General features: G+C 37.6%; 1 protein-coding gene across 1 annotated transcript; it reads left to right on the top strand.

The window, feature by feature from the left end:
• The first annotated feature begins 1,849 nt into the window (after nt 1-1,849).
• On the top strand, nt 1,850-20,334 carry LOC124157866 (serine/threonine-protein phosphatase 2A catalytic subunit beta isoform-like). The gene is made up of 6 exons (XM_046532919.1): nt 1,850-2,181; nt 6,173-6,382; nt 7,388-7,651; nt 8,023-8,195; nt 16,102-16,209; nt 17,229-20,334. The coding sequence occupies exons 1-6, from the start codon at nt 2,062-2,064 to the stop codon at nt 17,299-17,301; spliced, it is 948 nt and encodes a 315-aa protein (XP_046388875.1). The 5' UTR covers nt 1,850-2,061; the 3' UTR covers nt 17,302-20,334.
• Nucleotides 20,335-24,850: the final 4,516 nt, after the last annotated feature.

The raw sequence follows: 24,850 nt of genomic DNA, 5'->3' as shown, positions 1-24,850 counted from the left end.
GAATCCCTAAGTGAGTGCAATGCAATGTCTTCATTCACCAAAATCCACGCCCCAAGCATGCACAGCAAATCATTAGAGTCAAGCTTTTTCAATGGGTATATGTATTCTTATCTTTCACTTTCAAAAGTATTAATAGTTTACATGTGCTATTAGTTTGTACGTATATCAGGCAAAAGAGAGGAGCTAGTTGTGCAGGTTGTCTATATCAATACTTTGTTGTCAATTCACATGTGATGAAAAACCATGAATTTCATTTATGTACCCTTAGGCTGTATATAAATTGTTTTTGCATAATGATAAAGGTTGAATTCATTGTTGTATACCAGGGTGTGAGGGTATAGATGTCCCTTGGCATGTAGTCTCCTCAGCAGATGTTTGATGGGTGGTTGTGACTAGGGAAAGAGGGGCTGAACTCCAAAAGTCCCCCATCCACATTTGGCTATGTGCCTGACAGTGGCGGATACAGAAAAAACTCAAGGGGGGGGCGCAACATATCTTGAATTGTCTTTAATTTTATCGTAATAAAAGATGATCAAGTCACAGGTAGAGTATATGAAAATTTTATTTAAAGTGATTATAAACATGTAAAAGACAATGCCATCTTATGATATAAAAAAGTTACAATTGTGGTGTTGCAATGTTCGGCAATACATGCGGACACGCAAGGGGGGGGCGCGCGCCCCCCCACTGTATCCGCCACTGGTGCCTGATGAATGTGAAATAATACATACCTGTCCATATTGTGGCCATCCCTGTTCCCTGATAGGATATTTTTGAAAATAGAAAACTTGGTGAGTGGGCATGAAAAGAATTAGGTAGGTGAAGGCCTTAATGGTGAACAGGGAGATAATTAATCAAGAATTGGAAAGCACCCAATCAGCGAAAGGCTGATAGATATTACCAAGAAAGTACTTCGATAATAAAACTTGTAAAACTAGAAAAGAACAAAATAATGCTCCATTAAGAAAAAATTACTTAAGAGAGACATTATGTGCATTTTGATATGATTGATGCAAGGGAATATATGACTCCCATAGATTCAAATTAGTATAATTTATTGTATGAGAATTCATCTACTGGGCCTGTAATTTATTAGTTTCTTATTTTGCAAACTATATCAACGACAGAAAATCTATTGCAGGATGTGTGATATTAAAATGTTTGGGGGAGCTATACTCGGAGGGCCAAGAAACAAAACATTATTGAAATCTCTACAAATGAGGCGAAGTATCTGGCCAGAGCCACCCAGAATGATGGTGGGTGGATCTGATCTGGCCCTGCATGAAATTTTGCAGAGAGTACAATTTGGTTGAGTGCAAGCCGCACAATATTTGTGAATATTTTTCAAATGGCAATGTTGCGATTAAAAACACCACTGGTAAAAATGTTGCTGAAATGTGAATGAAAGCAATATAGCTGGTCAACATTTGTTGGAATTTTCGAATTAAGCAGGACTAACAGTGTGTGTCCATTAATGTTTTTGCAATATATGTATTCATTTTCAAACCATAGTCATTTTTATATATTTTTCATTTGGTTATTATTGCCCTAAAGCAGAAAATTTTATTTTGTTTTTTTATTGTCTCAAAAAATTACTCTTAATGCATGTTTTTCATACATGCGATTTATTTCGATTTTTTAAATCTATGAATGCTATTTTCTCATTAACTCGGCCATCCAAAATGTTGGCGCCGGATATCTTGCCGATACCATTTAGTAAAATAACTTGCTTCAAGAGGTCTCTAGTTTCTGAAAATGAGGCACTGGTTCCTATTAATCCCTATAGATGACCTCTCTACTACAAGGTCCAAATTTCAAACTGATTTTAGTTGTATTTCCGGGTTAATACACGTTTTGAAAAGTTTATGTTAAAATATCAGGATCAATCTAGCAGAATGGTTGTCTGAAGCAGCACGATTACGAGTGGAATGGAGAACTGTGCCACGTGTCGTGATCCAGAATCGCCCAAATCGGCTGCAACCAGCCGTCGATCTATCTGCCCTCTGCCGTCTAGACGCCCAAGGCCTCTCGTCTCCGTATGAGTACGAGTGGTATGAGGGTATGAGTCTTATGACAATGGAGGACGATAGATCGTCGTTGAAAGAGTTAGACCAGTGGATTGAGCAATTAAATGAGTGCAAGCAACTGTCGGAAATCCAAGTGAAGACGCTATGTGACAAGGTTAGCTACTTTTCATTCTTTTTAAGTACCATAGTGTATATGGCTTCATAAACAATTGTAGACAGAGGGATATTTCGTTCTCTTCTTAACGGTTAAGACAGGCTATTATCTTCGAGTAGTCATAGTATTTTTGGACTTTCTCTCTGTTTACGTTTGTATTTATTTGAATTTAGAACATAACATGATCTGTGTTACTCTACATCCGATGGATGGGGCATTATGGCATCGGAATAATACTACACTACCCCTTGGCTTTAGAATTTTATTATTTTATATTTTCAACCCTATGGAGGTATCACTTGTGGCCGAGGTGGTGGTCTCTCGGTTTTTTTGCTGTATTTGATATCGTTACATTCGACTTGTTAGCACTGCGTCCTATGTATTTATTTTAAATAATCAATTGTTTATTTTTTCGAAGTTTACATCTGAGTTCTTAACCCCGTTATTTGACTTATTACTGTCATTCTCGACACCTCAAAAGCTGGCGTTTGCCTGTTAGTGAGTTAGCATCGCTGTGGCCCACCGCTTACGGAAATACATACAAATTCACCATAGGCTGGAGATTATCGACCTGGCGGCCAGCATTTCTTTCTACGTTACTATAATTTCAATTCGAATGCTCCCAAATTAAAGAATTCACTCTATGTCGGACATCATTTGTAATATTGAAGGAATAGAATATTTCTATCTAGGCGTTAGAAAACCAGCGGGCTAGAAATACAATCTTCTTTACAGACTTTTTCTCTGAATTACGGTTAATATTGGTTCCATCAATTGTTAAATAATTAATTAAGTCAGATTTAAATTCAGTAAATATCATCACATTCGTAGGTTTGATGAAGATTTTCGCTCGATTTTTGTATCAGCTTATCTTTAAACACTAACTTCATTCTTCTGTTTTGCATCCTCCAGTTCCTGCTACATGTATATCATCCGAAGCCTACCATGGTATTTCTTCCTTCCCACTTGTCCGTCAATTTTTATCATCATTATTTGTTTCTGTCATATGATGTAGTCGATTGAGTTGTTCTGTCTTCTCCTACTTCCTGTAGCACTTCCACTAAACTCTTTAGATCAATACATTTGGTGTCTTCTTTAGTATCATATTTTGAATGCGCACGTTATTGACTTCCTTCCCCACTTGAACTCCCAAGTGTAACTAATACCCTCTTTTTGAAGGATGCCCTCATAGCGTTGACTTTTCTTTCTTTGTACATTACTAGTTAATTTGCAACTTGGGTAGCAGATCTACTTCATCTCCTCAAATTATCTGGTTTATATTTGGTCTTAAACTACCCATTTTGGCCATAGATTATCGTTTTTATTACTCACTTTGGCCATGGATTATCATTTTTATTATCATTGCTTTTCAGCTTATACTTAGCTATCGCCCACATAAATGTAAACGTTAATATACTAGTATTTTCTTCTGATCATGCCTTGCGCTTTATCTGCCATCAGAGTGATAAATTGCGGCGATCCATTTTTTTCTGTGGTTGTTCACTAGTGGCCCATACTCTTTGATATTGTTGATGGCTTTCTTGATTTCAACATTGAGATCAATGGGGACAATCATGTCTCTCTCCTTGCCTGGTTCTTGCCTCTTGGTAGCTGGGTCCAGATGTCATCTTAGGTTAGTTTTCTGAGGATTCTGGATAATTTTCCTGTCACTATTGTGTACTCCTATTTCTTTCAGAATTCAAAGTATTGGATTCAAGCAGCATAACAGAGGGCAATTTAACCCTCTCAAAATACACCAACTCCATCAACTTTGTTTTCTTCTCTCTTCCCTTCTGCATGAATTGCCTAAGGGTCAATATTGCTTCTGGAGTGCTTGTGCTTTTCCTGAATATAAATTAGCCATCATCTTAGAACTCCTCTGTTTTTCTTTCTCCTGTAAATAATCTGTACAGCAAGAATCTTCAATATATACATTGTCAGGCTTGTGGTCCTAAAGTTCCCAGTTCTCTGATCTTTTCTTTTTCATTATTGGAATGATGATGTTATCCACAGAATCCCTTGGTAGCAATATCTCTCCTGCAGTGTACATTCCATTAATGATTTTGTAGAGCTGGATTTAAGTCTTCTCTCATTTTTAATTCATTTTGCAGGAATATCTAGGATTACAGATACTCTTTTCAATTATGAATCTCTCATGCCAGCAGTAGAATCCAATCTCAAGATTGAAGCTTCCAAATGATTCTTTTATATTTAACTTTCATCATTCATTGCTTTTCTGTGGAGAGTGTTGCTATGTAGAACTCTTCTGAACATATTTTATGTCTTTACCTTGTCTTTTTCAAAGAAATTTCATTATTGTCCCTCATGTCATTGAGCCTTTGCAACCCTTCCAGTCAACTTTTAATTTTCCATCTGCTATATTGTTTTAAATATGTATGTATTATTTTTTTCATTCACATTTCTGTTGCTTCTCTTGCTTTTGTTTCTTATTTGCTTGTAGTTAGCTTGTTTGTCTTTATTTTATGCATTCTTGTGCATACTACTACGAGGACCAAGTCTTCCTACAGCTACATATAATCCATTTCTTATGTTTTTTCAAATGTCATCCACTGATATGTTGGTCAGATCTTCTTATATTCTTCTACTTAATCATATGTTTTATCTGTCAAAGCCATTTAAACTTGCTCTGCTACAACGTGTGGGAGGTTGCTTTCTGTATTCATTGTAACCATTCTTTTATTATACTGCAACTAAGTTCTCACTCGCATCCAGCTTTGAACTTTTTCTGAGAATTAGGTAATTCTGCTTATATAATTCTATAGCTTCCACTCCATAAGTTTTGCTTCTTGGCCAACTTAATCTCACTGTTTCCGAGTACATCAAGGTTCATTCTTCTCAATTCCTCCTTTATTTCCTTCAGTTTCCTTCTGATATCTCTCACGTTCCGTTTTCCTACCTTTGAAATGTTACCTCTCTTGATGAACACTCTTCGGTTAACTTCCCTTGGAGATCTGAATAGGGGGCTATTGAACTTCCATAATGTTTTACTTGAGGGATCCTGTCTTGATATAAAACATGTGATATAGATGTGCAGATTTACTGTTTGTTCTTGCATTTGCGGATTTTAGTATGAATAAATGAAAATATGTTGCTCACTTACATGTAAAGATGTCATTGATTTTAGTTTGCTTATTTCCTTTTGTGAATAATTCTTTTTTTAAATTTGACTGTACATCAATGCCTTCCTTAATGCCTTGCTGTTTCATGTTGAAATGCAAAATTTTCTAACACATGCACATCTTACAGGGGTCTCTTTCATGGCCATGTCCTTTATCCTCAGGACCAAAGCCTTCTTGAGGTGCTCCATCATTTCCATTCATCCATTTGAGATTATCAATTCCTAGAATTCATTCGAGGACACCCTTTTGTTCATTCCCCCTCTGCAAGTTGTATTATAGTTGTATCCATAAACTTCTATGCAAGAATAATGGGCAACCATGCATTTAGCTCAGGTTCTCTTCCATTTTGGATTAGCATTTCAAAGAATTTATTCCTGAACTCCCTTTAATTTATCCTCCACATGCACTTTATTGTATCTTTACTGGTTTTTCCATATTCACTATCTTCCCCTATTTCAGCAATTCATAAATGCTATTTTTAGCGGAAAAACTTATCAATTTTTAAGAGATATGTGAGAAACCCATGGTGATGGTGTCCATATGAGAGAAAAATTGTTCCCAAAAAGATGGTCCATATCTGTAAGTGGGAGTGTGTACGCATGAGGTTCAAAGCAAATGCATATCCATTGGCTGCAGGATTGAATATGTACTGTCCTTAAGTCAGAGGTATTCATGAACAGAGGATTCACTCTTAAGAGATAGAATGAAAGGGACTAGGCATTTTTTTGCATAAAAAATGGGGTCTAGATTGGGAGGGCTGGCATAATTATTGTGGATAGTTGTTACTTTATTCACTTAAGGGCAAAGTGTCTATTCAATAAATTTTATTTGATGCTTGAATTTTTTTCTAGGCCAAAGAAATCCTTGCGAGGGAGTCGAATGTTCAGGAAGTAAAATGTCCTGTTACTGTGTGTGGAGATGTTCACGGGCAGTTCCACGATTTGATGGAATTGTTCCGCATAGGGGGTCGTTCCCCAGACACAAATTACCTGTTCATGGGAGATTATGTTGACAGAGGATATTATTCAGTGGAAACTGTTACTCTTTTAGTGGCCCTAAAGGTGAGTGCATTTCCTATAATTATGATAAATAAAAAATTGCTTGGTAAGTGATGGTAGTAGGCATTTATTATGGGTCACAATGGGCATTTATGGTAATCATATCCTGAGGGTCATTTACCAAACTTATTTATTGCCTATTGTGTTTGAGTTTGTAAAAATCAAAAGGATCCTGGTAAAATATTTTTTATTTTACAATGTTCCCTACTGAAGTATGAAAAGTTGATTTTCTCTACATTTAATGAATAAATCCGCAATTTACTTTGCTATAATCATCTAATGTGAGTTTATAACTTATACATACATATTTGTATGACAACATTCAGCACCAAAAAATAAAAAAATGAAAATACCAGCCTAATGAAAATTAAATGGATTGTATTTGAAGGAAAATTCTCTGTTGTGTATCATAGACTTTTGTCTGTTGCATAAATCCACAAAATTGCAGAATGATTATGCTGCAGTAATGTGAGTCAAAAGTGAAATTAGTGCACTCTTAGTTGGTCACCAAAAAATTTTAATTTTTTAATAGTAAATAGGAGATAAAGTTTAAAGTTCTACAGCCCTAGAAGGAATTTAGTAATGTAATTGTACACACAAATACTTATTTATTTTGCAAACTGGGGTCTGAGTGACAGAAAGTTGTCACATTTATCTTACTCTAGTTTCAAAATATAATGATGTCATGTGGATCCTGGACATTATTTTTGCAATGTTTCTATGTTAGTGTACATTTATGTATGTATAATGAAAATTAAAAGCTGTGAAACTAAACATTTCTCAAATAGTGAGGAAATGCCATTGTTCTTGTTTGTTACCGTACATCACCGAAAAATTCCCCCTCCCCTCCTAATTTTGAGGCTTCAGCTTCGGGAAAATTTTAAGAAATGCATTTGAATATAGTCCCCCCTTTACTTTCACCATGGGTAGTTTTGAAAAAAAAAGGGGGGCTGTATTCAGACAAATACGGTACTTTTTGGTGGCTAATTCGCATTACTCTTTCTGCAGGTACGATATAAGGAACGTATTACTATCCTTAGGGGCAATCATGAATCAAGGCAAATTACTCAAGTTTATGGTTTTTATGATGAGTGCTTGAGAAAATATGGAAATGCAAGTGTTTGGAAATTTTTCACAGATTTATTTGACTATTTGCCCCTTACTGCATTGGTGGACTCACAAATATTTTGCCTTCATGGAGGTCTTTCACCATCAATAGACACCTTAGATCATATCAGAGCTCTGGATAGGCTACAAGAAGTTCCTCATGAGGTTTGTATATTGAAAATTATGTTTTTTTTATTAATCTTTTCCAATATTGTTTTTAATATTACATTCCAGTGTTCACATAATTTGATTTTTGTTAAAAACTGGAATTTATTTTTCATTTGATGCAAATGTCAAATTTGAATTACTCTATTTTAAATAATGCACTCTTTTTTATGGAATATGATCTACAAATATGTATACTAAGTAGTACTGACTTTTTTATTCTTACCAAATTGAAAATGATTCAAAATCCAAAATGGCCAATTCTTTTTGTATGTGCCAAGTGTGCGTTGGATCATGCTTCTCTTTTATGTGTTGACTTTGTAAAGCTATCATTTGGAGACCCATTCCTAAAATGACTTTTCTCTCTCTAGGGTCCAATGTGTGATTTGCTATGGTCAGATCCTGATGATCGTGGTGGCTGGGGTATATCTCCACGAGGTGCAGGATACACCTTTGGCCAAGATATTTCTGAAACTTTCAACCACTCCAATGGGCTGACACTTGTGTCAAGAGCACATCAGTTGGTTATGGAAGGATTCAACTGGTAAGTTGACCTTGCAGTAATAGATAGGCTAGTGAATTTTACCCCTTTCCCTGTGAACGACGTAACAAGGCATTAATTTTTATACCCAAGCGAACAAACGAAGTTTTCATGGTTAAATAAAAACACAGTACTATTCCACAACCTTATATTTTTGCAGTCTACTAGTTTCAACGTTACAACGTCATTATCAAGACGAAGATTATTATTACGAAGTTTTTAAATGGTGTGAAAAAGGCATTGCCGCTTAGTTAGCTCCAAGCAGGCCAAGAAGGTATTGTAAAGGACTTCTTGGGATGCCTTAGGTACCCTTTCTTGGTCTGCTGGAGAGGATTATCCTGAATCTTCATCGCAATGTGTACCCCACTCATATCAGTGGTCTGCGTTCAGTTGCTGGATGGTGCAGTGCAATCGCACACTTAGAACTTTTTGTGCAAATGCCAAATTGAACATTAAGGACATTCCTTGTGTTTAGTTCTACCCCTATGTAAAACGTAAAAAAAAGTGCAACCCCTATGTAAAACGTAAAAGTAAAGCCCTTTAGAGCCAATCTTCTGTTTGTTTAAGGGTTTACGAGATATTGCCCGTCGTAATGCAATCCACCTCCCATGGTGCTACCCCGCACCATGGCGCTGCACCACTTACTAGAGACCTCCCCTCCACCCCCCTCCCTCCCTCGGCAATGACTATGCTCCTGATGGAAAAACTTACATGCTAGTGGTACAGAATTGAACAGGTTGTTCCTCTTGTGACATGATTAATGTTGTTAAAGCCTGCAATGTCAATTTTGACCTTTCAATGCCGTCCTATGTACTGTGTACCGACCCCTTAACCCTCTCATGCGTGAGTTTCTAAATTCAAGCGATATAAATTTTTTAAATCGAGTTTATTCGTGTGATTGACCATAATATTGAAGTAATATTGTTATAAATAAACATTTTTGCCATTACATGGCAAAACTTTGACGTCCTCATATGGGGACATTATGCCTGAAACAGGTCATCGTGATAAAATCAGCTGAATTTATGAATTAGAATTATTAATCTTTTAGGTAGAAAAAATATTCAACTCTACTTTTATTATTGTTATGTCTTTAATTGTTTATTTAACATTCATAGAAACATATTTTTCAGGTTTTTGTTGCTAAATTTTGTTAATGTTTAAATGATATCTCGTTCAATATTTTTTACATCAACCTTGCAACAAGGTTAGGAAAATAACATAAAAATTACAAGCAAACATTTATGACAACTTTACAAAAAAATTTTTAAAATATGAATACTAAAATTGCAATAGTTACAGAATGTTTAACATTTAAAACAATACATATTTTTGGGCCCCTGAATGTACATTACGTGTAAAACTTTCAAAACAATCCGGAAATAGCGGGACCAAGAACAAGTGCCGCACATGTATCTGGTCTTGCTTGTGCATCTCTTGTCCTGTCACCCATTTGCGTTATTGCTTTTACTTTTTTTGGATAGTGGCCACATATACTTACTCTTAGCTCACATATACTTAATCTATGTCCTTTATGGGTCGGTTTTTTTTTCTTCATCGGCTGCGAGGAAGAGCTTGATGAATTTGACCGTCCCCTTTTTCTCGATTGCTCTGCTTTGCCACTGAAAATCAGTCCGTTTGCACCCTACTCTTGAATTCGAGTACATCCATTGGTACATTATTGCTTTTCCTCCAGAATAGCCAGGCATTAACCCTTTCGCGTCCGCGCCTGACGCGCTTTTCTCTGCAGTAGTGGCACATAGCTGACGTGGGTTAGCTCAGTGGTGAGGTACTTGCGCTCACTTTTTCGTAGCTAGCCTTGCTAAATTAAAACTTAGAATAATGATTTATGTATCACAATAATCCGTTGACTCAGGGCTTTTGCCCTGATATAATAATCGTTGTATGTTATTAGTTAAAATATATTTTTTTCGGGTCAAAGAAAAATATTTTTTAGTTTTTTTGTTTGTTTTTTTTTGTGATTCATGCGCATTTTTGTCTCTACAAAGTTTACGGAAATAAACTATCGTATCTACAGTTTTATTTGGCTATGTATTACCTTTCAAATGGTATGCTCGATTTTGTTCTGTAGCGAGAGGTTTAGATTTTAGAGCAATAAAACCAAAACAAGGCATAATGAGACTTTTAATGACAATGGCACATTTGGAAACAATTTGGCACACCTACTTTTGCATGTGTGTCCATTGATCTAAGGGACTAAAAACGTACAAATGGCCTTTTATATTAAATAAAACACTACACGGAACATATTTTTTTCGAAACCTTGATTTTATATATTTTTACGGTATTTTGATAGTGTGTGATATACATTATAACAATCTCCAGGACAGAGCGCTGGATTTGACGGGCACGTCGCGCAGAAGATGCCCGACTGCTTCCTGCCTCCTGGCTTATTTCTATCGCTGCAAACAGCGCAATCCCAGGGTTTTCCTTTTCCTAGCTTATGGAAAAGCCCATCCATTCTGTTAATGTCCCCTTCTGAGGACCTGGGGCGTTTCTTAGTGACCGGAGTCTGCCAATCACCGATCAGCTGCTTCATCAGCTGTTCTCGTAATTTGAGGTGCGATATCTGCACAGAAATAAATATTTATTTATTAGTAAAATTTGCTTTATAGCTTACACATGAAATAACTATTTCAATAATTTGAAAAAATATCGTTTACCGGGGTCGCCATTTTTTTCTCCTGGACGAGATTGAAGAGTAGGTATGCGTTTACAATACTGACTTCCAGGATCCAGAAGAATAACTTATGCCACCATTTCTTTGACTTGCGCGAAAAATTATACGAAGCGCAGTAATGATCAGCGCGATCGACTCCCCCCATTTTTGCCGTGTAGTTTAGCACAGCAACCGGCTTAGTGACTTCTTCGGTCGTGCCATTTGCTTTATAGCGCATCGATTGCGCTGTAGCGGCGCCGTGATATGTGCTGAGAAGTAGAACCACCCGTTTGTCTTTCCAGGCAATGACAACGGTGTTGTTTTTCTTGAAAGCCAGGATTTCACCCTTCTTGAGTTTCTTGGTTTGCTTTCCTTTCACCTGATAGAATAGGATTCTTTTCATTATATATGTCCGATAAAAATTGACAATAATTTGAAAAAGTAAGCTTACCTCAGGAGGAAGATTTTGTCGGTTAGCCATCACAGTTCCCGTAGTGTGCGTTGATATTAGCAGCAATTCGCTAGCGAGGTTCGGACTTGTGTAAAAGCGATCAGTGAAGACGTGGCGCCCCTTCGACCCGCAATCAGACTGAAGTTTTTGCATCAAATGTAGAACAATCCGGGAGGTGAAAGGCAATTCTGGTCGATCCAGGCTATCAGTTGTCGGTTTGCCAAAGTACGGCACGAACCCCACAATGTATCCCGTTGCAGAATCTGCGACAGTATAGACGCGGATCCTCCACTTTGTTGGCTTCTGAGGGTTATACATCTTGAATATAATCCTTCCCTTGAAGCCGATAGTAGATTCATCTATGGAAATGTCCTCTTTGGGTGAGAACATTTCCCGAAATTTCCGGTCAACATGATCCACTATATTCTGGACCTTATGTCCTCTCGTTTTCAAAGAACGGTCACGGGGAGGAAGGGGTGGTGCCAAGTGAAAAGAGCGATAAATCTGATAAAACCTGCGTCGGGTAAATATGGCCGTGAAAAAGTCCTGTTTGTACAGACCCTCCTGGTTGAAGTAGTGATCGATGGTAGGTTTTTCGTTTAGGGACATGTTCATAATGACCGCAAAAATACTTTCAGCTCTTGGATTGTTACGTCAATCCACCCGTACCACTGCGAATGTCTACCGATTGGAGCTGCCTTTTGAATTATTTCGTTGGCATACCGATTTGTTTCTTCCACTATTGTAACTAATAAACTGTTATAAAAAAAAATTCAAAAAAGTCCTTCGCCTCTTTACACGCTCCAACACGCGCAGTAAACCCAACACGTTGAGGTTGAAAGGGAATTTTGTCCGGTTCCTCATTTGTATTGAGGATGCCCCTCCACGTACCGGCCGCAATTCGTTGTGGGTTGTCTTCATCCTCTTGATCACTTTCATCCACTTCATCATCTTCGTTCTGTTCAAAATCCCTATCCGACGATTCGTCATCATCTAATTCCAATTCACTTTCGGAATCCCCTTCCAGAACGAAACTACCGTCGTTTACAAGTCTTTCAATCTCCCTCGGAGAGAGCGCCATCGTCGAAAATAACAAGAATAACCACGCAAATCAACACACTTAGGTAATAAAGTCACTAGAAGCACAAAGAGGCACAGTATAGGCAAGCGCGTACGTTCCTCCTTCCAAAAAGCTCGGTGGGCAACTGACTTCTAAGTATGCTCCTCACTCTTTCCCCACCTCTCCCAGTGCCCGGGAAAGTCGCGACAGCCACGTGTTAAGCCACTAACATGTAGATCATATTTTTCTCAACAAAGTAGTGTTTGCCGCAGGTTACTAGCTCCACGGATGACCGAGTAACTAACAATCAAAAAGACGCTTGTCGCTGGGCAACACAGATCGCCTGCGGTCTATAAGCGGAAGGCGCGCATGGCAACATATGTCGCCTGCGGCCGCGAAAGGGTTAACCACCGCTTCAGTATGTGGTAAAATATCCTCATATACCACCTTGAGTTGCGTATATCATTCCTGTACCATGCAACAAGGGAATCCATGAGATCTACCCCTCCCATATGCTTGCTATAAATTTCAATGCTCACAGGTCGGTTTACATCCACATACTCATTAATATCTTTTGACTTTTCCTATGGGTTGAATTCCGGCGTATGATGATATAGTATGCACTGCATTGTTGCCAATCCACCAAGCCACGGTTTAACCATCTGAAGAAGTAGCAATGGGATAACTCCCACCTTTCTTTAGGTCTTTTACATCCTTCAACTTTTTTACTGCTTCTTTTAACCTGTTTTCCCTTTATGTTCCTATGTATCATATTCCAATTTCTTTTATGCCCCCTGGTACAATTCAAAACAGAAAACATATTCAGACGCCCCAATCCTTACCCACGTTTTGTATCCCCATTTCTTTGGTTTTTTTTGGGAGATAATTTTTCAAGGATGATCCCCCTTTAAAAGGAATTATCATCTCGTCTATCGATTGTAATTCTTCTGGATCAAGGGAATTATGGAATGATTTGTGGAGAAAGTCCAAAAATGGCCGGGTTTTAATCAACTTGTCCCTGTTATCTTCTGGTATTCTACAAGAATGTGTGAAGTGCAGATATCGTCTTATCTCTTCATATCTGTTATTAGTCATGTTTTCAGTCACTTAAGAAAGTTTCAAACCAGTGTCTGAAGACCAATAGAGTCTAACTCTGGGACATTTTGCGTACGTCATGGCAAGAGTAATTCCAAGAAAAACTTTCAATTCCAAAATAGGCAGTTTAAAATTTTCTTTGCCATTCTGAAATGCATATAGGCAACTTAGCTCTACTAAATCTTTCATATATTCTTCTGCAATTACACCTAAAAAGTAATCGATAGGGAACTCTCCATTGAAGTTTACCATCATCCGTGAATAAGTCGAATGGGGAGAGCCTAATAAAGGGTTATCCTTTTCAGCAAACCATATTGCATTACGATTAGCTGAGTATGGCGATTGCCCAAAACTCACAGATATCAATGGACTTGTACTTGCACAATTGTTGGATGTTGCAATGCCAACGGTATCTTCATCAGATGAAGAAGATATTTCTGAGGTGTTCCCTGGATCATGGATAGAGCCATCACTATCCCATTCCATCCTCTTATTCATTATTGAGGATTTCAACAATCCGACTCTGCTCCAGTCGTTTTCTTGATCTAGTTGAGATGCATATGCGATGCTGAGGAAGATATGCCACTTACTAGCTAATTGAAACAAGGTCATCAATGAAATATTTTTTGGGAGACGAATATAAATATATATTGTTCCAGCCAACATACTGATTGTAATGCTTAAATATACTTAGAATTTTAGAGAATGACAATTTTATCAATTTCAAACAGTAAAAAAAACGGGAACTGGAGCACCAAATACTTACGTCAATAACGTCCTTAGTTGGTCTTTTGGGTAGCTATCAGCAAGAGAACTGAGTAGGTTGTGTTATCCTATAATTAAGTCTCAGATTTAATAAACTTACATGCCACAAGTCTTCTTCACAAATATACTATCTCAATTAGCTCTATTGATTATTACAATCTCATGACTTACTAGAGTTCTTTTATTTATTGCAAATAATGCCTCCCTTCATTTATAAATATTAATATTTAAATAATTTATAATATTTGCTATAAAAAATACAAGTCACATGTAGTTACTTAGAAGTGATAAAAATAACTTTAATGCAAGCTCATTTCCTTTGAAAGGATCAATAGCGACTTTATCGCAAAACTTGTATAGAAATTGGCAATAGAAATTATGAACTAATAAGTACATAGCCTTTGTACTGTTTGTAAATATCATACAACATTACTTATTATAAATAACACTCAAAGTAATTATCATTGAGTTTCTAAGCATGTAAGAATGTAAAAATCTTGGAATAAACAAAACTCGATACTATCCATGCATTTGACCTTGTACACGCATAATGTCATCATTTGAGGACGCATGACATTTGTCCCGTAACAATATTTATAGATATAAAATTTGTTTAACTTATTGCCGTAAATAATTAATTAAACATCAAAATCAAATATTTATACTCACAGGCAAAATCCACTAGTTGTAGACCCATGAAACCACAGCATGAAAATGAGCTTCCACGCTCCGATCACAGCGCCACTATCCCTACTCCTTTGCTGACTTCCAAGAGGGACAATGTAGCACTAACACGAAGTTTCTTTGTCTCTGCTGGATCGGTACATCATGAAAAAGCTGCTAGGAGCTTAGGGAACCGACACAGTTACATATGGTTACATTTTAGCGAGAGACATTTGGCGTCCTCATATGAAGACACCATGCATGAGAGGGTTAACCCTCTGTCAGTCACGTCACAGTCATGTAATTCTGGAACGCTATTTCATAGGATGGCATTGAAAGGTCAAAATTGACATTGCAGGCTTTATAAACATTAATCATGTCACAACAGGAACAACATATTCAATTCTGTACCACTAGCATGTAAGTTTTACCATCAGGAGCATAGTCTTTGCCGAGGGAGGAGAGAAGGTGGAGGGGAAGTCTCTAGTATGTGGTGTGGGCCATAACTCAGTGGTGCCGCGGTGTGGGGTAGCACCCTGGGAGGTGGATTGCATTACGATGGATGATATCTTGTAAACGTTTAAAGGGCTTTACTTTTACGCTTCACATAGCGGTAGCACTTTATTGGCCCCAAAGCATTCCATTGAGGGTCCTTAGTTCTTAGGGCCCTTGGGGCACGGGTTGCCGTTATTTAAAAGTAACCAATTTTAGCATGAGAATATAAACCTCATTTGGATCATTTTGAGACCAGGAAAATGTAAATTTTCTCAATTCTGAAAAATAATGTACCTAGTGTACAGTTTACTCCTCTGATCTTTAGGTTGTGTTCACAAAAGATAATGAATGACTTCTTGGGCTGCAAGTTATGTCATGAAAACATTTTGGCTTGGCTATGGATTTTTATCAAAGTACTTATTCAGTGTTTTTACTGAGTTGCTTTGATTTTTAGTGGTACATAATGCTTGCTTTAAGTAGCACCATGCACCGCATATTTGCAAATATGCGGTTCATGGTGCTACTTCGAGGTTGTGCAACAGGCTGCCCATTGCATGTCAGGGGCAGTGTTGCGAGCTTACCAAGGCTGCACGCAATTTTTTTATTTCTCTTATGTACCTCTGTGGTTGCCATGGGTGTAGTTGTTGGAGTGACTTTAATGTGACATGTAATTTTTATTTTTTGTATTCAATTTTTTCAGGTGTCATGATCGAAACGTTGTCACAATTTTCTCTGCTCCCAATTATTGTTATCGCTGTGGAAACCAAGCTGCAATTATGGAATTGGATGACACCCTAAAGTATTCATTGTAAGTATATGAGTTTGTCGCCGGCCTCGGTGGCGGCGGGGTAAAGTCCTCGCCTGCCAAACCGAAGGTCGCGGGTTCGAGTCCCGCCTGGGTAGGTTGCCCCTATCCAGGGCATGGTTGTGTGTGATAGTTGTTGTTTCATGTTATACCCTCCGATGTAAAAGGCCTTGTGAGCTGTTTTCGGGGCGATGGAAATGAATAAAAAAATAATAAAAAATAAATTGTATCTGTCACTTGGTTTAGCTTCATGTGGGTGGGTGGGCTCTGCCTCATTGGAAATGATAGACAAATTTTAGTCCTGTGTCCGCCGCGTAGACAAATTTTAGTCCTGTGTTGACATAGTAGTTGTGATTCATGTCAGATCGCTCATCTATTTTTCTAAGTTTTCCAATTTTCTGGAAACATGATATGGTTAACAAAATAAACAATGCAAGAAAGAATTTCAGTTTTCAGCTATAAAAATTGTTTTGAGATATTTGCGTTACAAAATGAAATCTTTTTTGTTTAAAATTTTTTAACTTGGGTGTATAATAACAACTGCAAAACTTGTTATTATTAAGATAAAGTAACTGCTAAAACTTTGTTGTAAATTTAATTTAGTACATTGATCTATTGAATGATCTGCTACTTAATGTTCTTATGATGAAATAAAGCTTCACAGTCACTCTTGTAACATTTGACGTGAAATTCATGTATCAAAACATGTAATTTATTTGAAAAATATTTTAAAGCTGCATCGATCCTATTATTCATATGCCAAATGTTATCTTGAACGTGCAATAGCAAGGCAGTGCAACATTAATGAGATGTTGTGCTGTGAAGTGCATGGAACACCCATATTATAACAAAATTGAACTCAGTGGGTATTTGAAATTTGCATGTTGTTATCAGATGAAACTGGCATTGAAATCAGAATTTTTCCGACCTTTGAATAATTTTTCCATGTCTATAAAGGGAGTAGACTTATTATTATTATTCATAGTTTGTTTTGCATTGATGATTGTTACCACCTCTTTCAGTCTCCAATTTGACCCTGCACCACGGCGTGGTGAGCCTCATGTCACACGGAGAACACCTGACTATTTCCTGTAAAGTGGAGGTACTGAGCTACTGATTGTGGAAGGAGAGAAGTCATTCAGCTGGCATGGTGTAACATTCAATGCAGAGCCAACTCTGCCTTCCCTGATTCAGACTGTGATGGGACCTGCCAGTTGGCTACATTTGGACTTAATTCTGTGCCTAGGTTTGTCTTCTAGCTGTTGCCTAGAGAAGGTGCTGCATCATGCGGCCTCCCACTGATGAGAGTGGGAAGAGGGAAAATGGTTGACGTGGGGAAGTCAATGCCTTGGGACCCACTGCAGCAGGTGATATGCTAGAGACCCTTTATTGTGATGCCATCCCAATACAGTGCTTCTAGAATGTGCTGTGTGCACTCACCTGCTGCTGACACATGGCACATTACTTGGAAGTTCATCACCATCTGAGCATCAGAGTGAGAGTGGTGCCAATTGGGATGCGGCACTCAGATGCGATGACTCCCCATTTATTTTCAACTATTGTGGTCAAACTCCATTCTGAAGAAACCACAGCCAGTGGAGCAGTGTGACACGCTGAATGTATGCATTGTATATGTACAATAAAACCTTGATTTTGCACAGTTGGAAGGACCAAAGTAGCACTGTGTAAAAGCAAGAGTTGGTGAAGAGGTGTCCATGTGTAAGGTGTATATTATTTAGGATAACTCTTGTGTATCATTTTTCACGAACTCTGCCATATGTTTTTAACTTTGAAATAATTAATCATTGAATTTTTTGTTAGACATGAAATCACTCATTTTGGGTGAGTCACCTTTCTTGGTCTTCATCACACCATTTTCACAAATGTGACAAACAACTGTGTTTAAAGCAGGTTATTTTGGCAAGTCATGAAAATGCAAGCAATACCTCTTCAATTTCTTCAAACTGTCCTAAAGGTGTGTTGTTGAAAAATTCTTAATTTTCAATGCCAAAATTGTGTTCAATGTTGACAATGAAATGCTATTTGACCAGGCAATTTGTTTTGGATAGTGACTTATTGGACTCCTAGTCATCAATTATTTTGTTAGATATTGTATTCAATGTAAGAGTATTTGGGTCCTCTTCTCTGTAGAAGGTTCCCTAGCACTACTAATAATGAGTAATATTCACTAAATCATCTATTTCTGCCCTAAACATACAAATCCATAAGATTGCCAGTAATACAAGCCTGTCAATTTTAGGCTTCTATGTTTCGAGGTGTACCCTTTGATAAGTTTTCTTGCTGCGAACTTGATACACTTATTCAGAGTAACAGTGAGAATAAAAAAAAATACCATTCAGCTTGGAAATACCAAACAAGTTGTCATGAATGAGAAGTGATGGTAGCAAGCATGGGGAGAGAAAAGGGGATGAACACTCTTCTCTCTTATTTTTGATGGCTACCATCTTTATCCATAGTACAGTGTCGTTTCATCCATCTGTGACATATTTTCTCAATTAAGGCAGTGTAAGAACACCACCTCTTATTATTCAACCTACTCGTTCTTTGTCCACTCTTGACTGTTGTTATTTAACATGGGGTGCATTCAAAACGAGGGAGTGCTCAACAACGGCTATGGTTCCTTTACAATGTGATTTCTCCATTGCTTCTCTGCCAATTTTGAAGTGGTCATTTTGTCCACTATATGGCCAGAGCACTGCTTATTAGCATGAGTTTTGAAAGGTGGCATATCAGGCCAATGAAAAATTTCTAGACTACTGCAATGCTCTGATATAAGGTTCACTAGACCTTTCTCTTCATAGGAAAGAGAATATGCTGCATAGAAGTTTCTTCCTATGCTCACTCTCATAGGTGTGCCCATTGACAGCATGAAAAACTATGTGATACCAACGACATCTAGCAGAAATATATTAACTTTTACCAAGCCCAGACTACACTAATATCTTCCTGATTATGATGATACCGTGCATAATATGAGTTGGCAGACTTATGAACCCTGTTAAATAATCCTGTTAGTTAATATCAACCTAGGCGTACTCATATAGCCTCTTTGACTTGTTGCGGATGCCATTAGCCAGCTATTGCCATTCTAAATAAAACTTGGTGTAATATCGATGATTCGGTGGGGCCGTTATATATTCAACTGTTAAAACAAAGCATCACCATGTGCATTTGCCGAAGAAACTTGATGTATTACTATGTAAAATCAAGATTATTTTGCTCTTTGGGACTAAAGTATTGCTATTTAAATAAAAAACTGTAAAATCAAGGAACTACACTTAATGAAGTGTTTACTATTGGAATTCCCTCTATTTCCTTGCCTGACTTTCACATCACTATGCAAAACTAATGTGAGTAAAATTAACATTATACTGTTATAACAGGGAAGTTGACCAGAAAAGGTAGGCAGAGGCTTACTGTCTTGCATTAATCATTGACTAAAAACATGCATAGCCTCAAGAAATGGTTAATTTTCTATTGCCTCAGGGGGAAGCCATGGCTCTGGGAGGGTCAGACCCTCATAATCCTTTGTTAATATCATTCGCTAACCTTAAGCCTTAAGGTGACCTGCATCCCTTTGGCTTGATTGATTTCACCCCTCAGCCATTATTTATCTTGAACAGGTGATTGCTAAATGATTTTTTTGGAAACATTGGCTGCAAAAAATTCATAGTTTTCCTGTCCTTTCAGGGCAAATTATAGGAAGGTGTCTAACGTTTAAGAGTGACCTTGATGTCCACTCACACTGACTCCTCTCAAACAAGCTGATTAAATAAGGAAATGCTGAACTTTAGTGCCTGATAAGAGATTCAATTGGCTATGTACTTCTTTGCCCTACCATTGTACTGACGTAGAGGCATTTTCTGACCTTGCATTGCATGTATCCTTCCTTTTGGGAGGGATTCCTCTTTTAATAGTATGTTCTATTTATTTGGGTGAATATGCATTCATATGTACATATTAGGATTTCCACTTCTCAAGTATGTGCTTTATGATGAATTATTGTATGTACTTTCTAATGTTTAGTTAATTTCATTATTCTATTTTACATTGCTTTAAAATGAACTACATACTGGACTTAGGAAAATACATCTATCATCACCATTATTCTCGTAATTTTTTTATTTTTGAAGATATGATCCATGGATAATTCTGCTAGCCAAGAAGGAGCTGTGTATGAACAGCAAGGGGCGGGAAGGATGGAGGGGAGGTAATATCGTTGTGATGAGATAGGAGTGTGATGGAGACTGGATGGACCGATAAATTATTTAATTGCAATGGTACTTTGCCCCTAGGACCATATTTACATTCACTGGCTTTGCTGGGGTTGGGAACAATTTATTCAAATGGTAGCTTTCATATGATAACCAACATGACACCAGTTAGTGCAGCTGGTGAAGAACTCTGCAAATGCCATTGTTGTCAGCAGCTGCTGGTTTCAGTATTTTTGAGTGCACATCCAGGCTATCTTTGTGTTGGAGATGATGTTAAATATTGGGATGCAATCTTTCTTACATGAAGTTTGAAATCATACCATCACAAGCAATGCTGGTGCACATGAAAATGCTCATTAAGTATTTGGAAAAAGATATTTCCCCCATGGAATTAGCAACCAAAAGAATTTTCTTTTGAGAATCATAAACTGTACAAGGGGGTGAGAGTTTAAACCCCGTATTGAAGTCAGGCCAATACTCAATAGGTACATACATAACGGTAAGAAATATGTTTGAGTTGATGGCTCTGATACCATGACTTTCATGTTACTACTCTAAGGTATTACACATCTAAAGATATAATTCCACAAACAGTGTATACCAGACATAAGGTATACCCGAAGAGGTATAAAAGTTTTATCAACAAAAAAGTTAAGAAAACAGTAGCAGCAAAAATTATCCACACCTCAGTAGGTTTACAAGACAGGATCAGCTGCCTCCTTAATTTTCTGAAATTGAACTTCGCATATTGCTAATTCGTTCCATGTCTATTGAGAGTCGATTTGACTTGATCAGGTTTTGCAAATTATGACTTGATCAGATACAACTTGGCTATTTTACCTTCGCCAAGAGGTCCAAGCAGGATTTCAGCAATAGAAACCCTGTCCTCGTGAACCCCCTCCTACAGCCAAAGCATTCATCCTCTGAACAAACTGAAGTAGAATGATGAGTTTTGGAGAGGGTTTTCCTTTGAGTTATGAGAGATATAGAGCATGATATCAGAATCATCCAAAGGTCAATAGGAAGCTGAACACAGCCCAAATAATACAAATATAATTTTAAGCACTTTGCAATATTTATTAAACTGCCTGTGTTTCGGCGATGAAGGATTTCTTTCAACAAAAGCATTGAATGTAATAAAATGAATTACCCACAGAGAAATAGGATGAAATGTGAGGGCACAAGTGAAACAATATGTACTGGCCCCTATGCTACCTGTGTGGAAGATGATGGAGACAATCAAACTCTTTCTTTATCAGTACATTCGTGCATCTACATCATTGGGACGCATCTGTGGTCGCTGAACATTACGCCTCCAGCCCTGGGCATAAAATAATGTTTAACCCTACGTGGGTATTGGCGAAGACAGAAGAATATCATCCGCGTCTCATAAATGAATCCGTCGAGATAGCGAAAAGGCCAAACAACTTCAATGGGGAGGATGGATATAACCTCAGCCACATATGGAGAGGGTTCCTGGCACAATCTAATGACCAATGGCTATCGCCTTCCATGAAAATTCAAAATCAGGTCAATAAATGGTTAACGAAACCTATATAAGCTCAGGACGAGAACGGCTTCCTTCCCATTCTCTTGAGAACGCTCCCAGTAGAAGTGAAACGTCAAGTAAGAAAATGTTACCCACGCAGCAATTCCCGAAAACAACCACCAACATAGGCCTTACATCCATGAAGATGAACATCGTTCCGGATGACCTGTGGAAGTGTCTAACCCCGAAATGATTGAAAAAATCCTCGGCACAGTTTGAAGTGATAAATTAATCAAAGTGCACGGTATAGTTAAGGCCACAGACACTTTGCAATGCACAATTGCTTTAATTTTGCAAGAAAATTTGGGTGTGAAAAAATATTGCGATAATCGCTTCCGCAGTTGCTCACAGTGGAGAATGAACGCAATCATGTTGTCAACTCAGACACTGCTTTGGCTCTTATCCTTCGTAATCCTGGGGATTTCCTGTGTCAATACATAGCTTTGGATGATATGGATTCATCAATACACTAAAGAGACAAAATAACAGGTAAGACAATGGAATTTTGAAGATGAACGGGCTCCAAAGCAGGTGAAGATGGTGAAATGGGCCGGTCAGATCATGGCAACAATATTTTGGGATGTATGTGGAATAATCCACATGGGTTACTAGGAAAAGGGAAAAACAATAACAGGAGAGTACTATGCATCGTTACTGGACTGGTTGATGGTGGAAATCAAGAAAAGCGTCCTTATTTGAAACAGAAGTTTCCTTCCTTAAACAAGACAATGAGCAGTTGCACACACCAGTTTGGTTGCAATAGCCAAAATCACGGAAAAATAGTTTCAATCATTACAGAGTTCACCGTATCCACCAGATTTGGCCTCCATGACTTTTTCTTATCTCAAAACTTGAAGAAATGGCTTGACGGACAAAGTTTTACATCTAAGGAGGTCATCACTCAGACTAATACCTATTTTGAAGACATACCGAAATTCAATTTTTTTGGCGGCTTAACATGCTTACAAAATTTTATAGCTAAAAGGAGACTAAAATGAAAAATATAAAAAAATTGACCCAAAATAATTTGTTTTCATACCTTTTTCTAAAGACTTGTTGAACAACCCTCGTCCTGTCTCTGTCCTCTTTATAAACTTCCTGCTTTCATCATTTTATCACCTCCATTTTTTTTCTAATTTTCCCCATCCCTTTCTGCTAGCATCCCCTTTGAGACAAGATCATAGACCTCATCAAATTGACTTCCTCTCGCCTACAACCCCTTCCAGACACTGAGGAGGAAGGAGGAATTCAAAGCGAGTTGGAAGTCCATATACACAGGCATATCTACAGTGGATGCCATTGCACCCACCCAGGATCTCCAGGAGGTGTAAATCCAGCCTTGAAGATTCAAACAATTTAGCAAAAGCACAAAACATATTAAAAATAATAGAAGGGATTACACTACTGAATATTATGCTTGATTTATAAAGCAATGGGTGTAGGAAAGCCTCTCACCAAATTTTACCATTGAGCGCTGAATAATTTCGCCCCTAGAAGAGTTTGAAGTTTCAACTTGAATTCCGCGCCAAAAACGTATTTCTCGGGCGACTCCATGTTGATGACGTGTGAACCTCATGATGTCTGCATTGCTTGCATAAGGAGTGCATTATCGCAGGCGTTATTTTGAGTATAAATAAATGGTAGATGAAACGGAGAATTTTAAATGAGTGGGAGGAAACCTTACGTTTACTGTTGTGTGCCTAATGTGAATCTACCTCTCGTTAAACACAAGATAAGTATTTTTTTGTGCCAAACGATCCAGACCGAGGAAGGCGGTGGTACGACGCTGCACGGAGACAGCATATTCCTTCAGAGATGGGCTGTTATAGAATTTGTGAGGGCCATTTTAATGTAAGTCTTTTCTGCTTCTCAATGAGATTTAGTTTCCATACTCCTTTTGTTGTCTTTGGCCACACATCGCAAAAGATCGTATGTGCTTAAATACATACACGCTCAACGGGAAATTTTACTTTTTAAATGCAATTATGTTGTTTTTAAATTTTGTGTTTAAATTTATGTTGAATTTAATGATTATTTCGTGTGCATCTACTACTTATTTGCCCCGGTTTTCACTCTTTGTTTCTATCTTACGCATTAAAAGCCAACAACTGTAACGCAAAAGGGTCTTCGACGCTAACCTGGTGATGAGTCAAATAGTACTAAGTAATGCATCATAATCACAAATTTGTACTCCAGGAAATACTACGATATCGTGTTACCCACAACAAGCAGAAATAAGCACATTTGAGTCTCGGTGCCCCCAGGTTTATAAATAGATGCACAAATAGTAAATAATAACTTTTCTTTCTTTTTAACTTTTCTAATCTTACAGCAAAACCGAGAAACCAAAGGCAAATGCGCACTGAATGAATACTAGCAAATAGTTTGAACTATCATCAATCGAAAAAGAATAATAGTCAAATTATACAATGTAATGTGTGACTCCTCTCGCTAGACTTCAAACTGTACGTTAATGCCGACGTCATGATTTTATCAACCATTTTTTTCTTAATTTAAAAAATTTGCATAAGCTTCAATGAAAGCGTATTAGCAATGACAGCGAAATTACGAATACAAAAAACCTGAAAATAAGAAAGAAAACGAGAGAAAAAGCTGAAAAAATTATGAAAGACAGTCCCGATACCTCAACCTTTACTAGCACAGTTCAAATCGATGGCCACTTGGCCGCCTTGGTAACATAAAATTACTCAAAAAGTACGTATTATAAAAAGTAAGGGTGAAAACCGGTTCAAGCATGCAGTAAATGCATACAAAATAATCATTACATCCTGCATAAACAGAAGCGGAATGATAAATTTGCAGTATAAAATAATTTATCCCTTTGAGTGCAAATATATAT

The sequence above is a fragment of the Ischnura elegans genome, chromosome 4 (genome assembly GCF_921293095.1).
Source record: "Ischnura elegans chromosome 4, ioIscEleg1.1, whole genome shotgun sequence".
In the NCBI taxonomy this organism is placed as follows: domain Eukaryota; kingdom Metazoa; phylum Arthropoda; class Insecta; order Odonata; family Coenagrionidae; genus Ischnura; species Ischnura elegans.
This window is presented reverse-complemented; position numbering and strand designations above follow the sequence as displayed.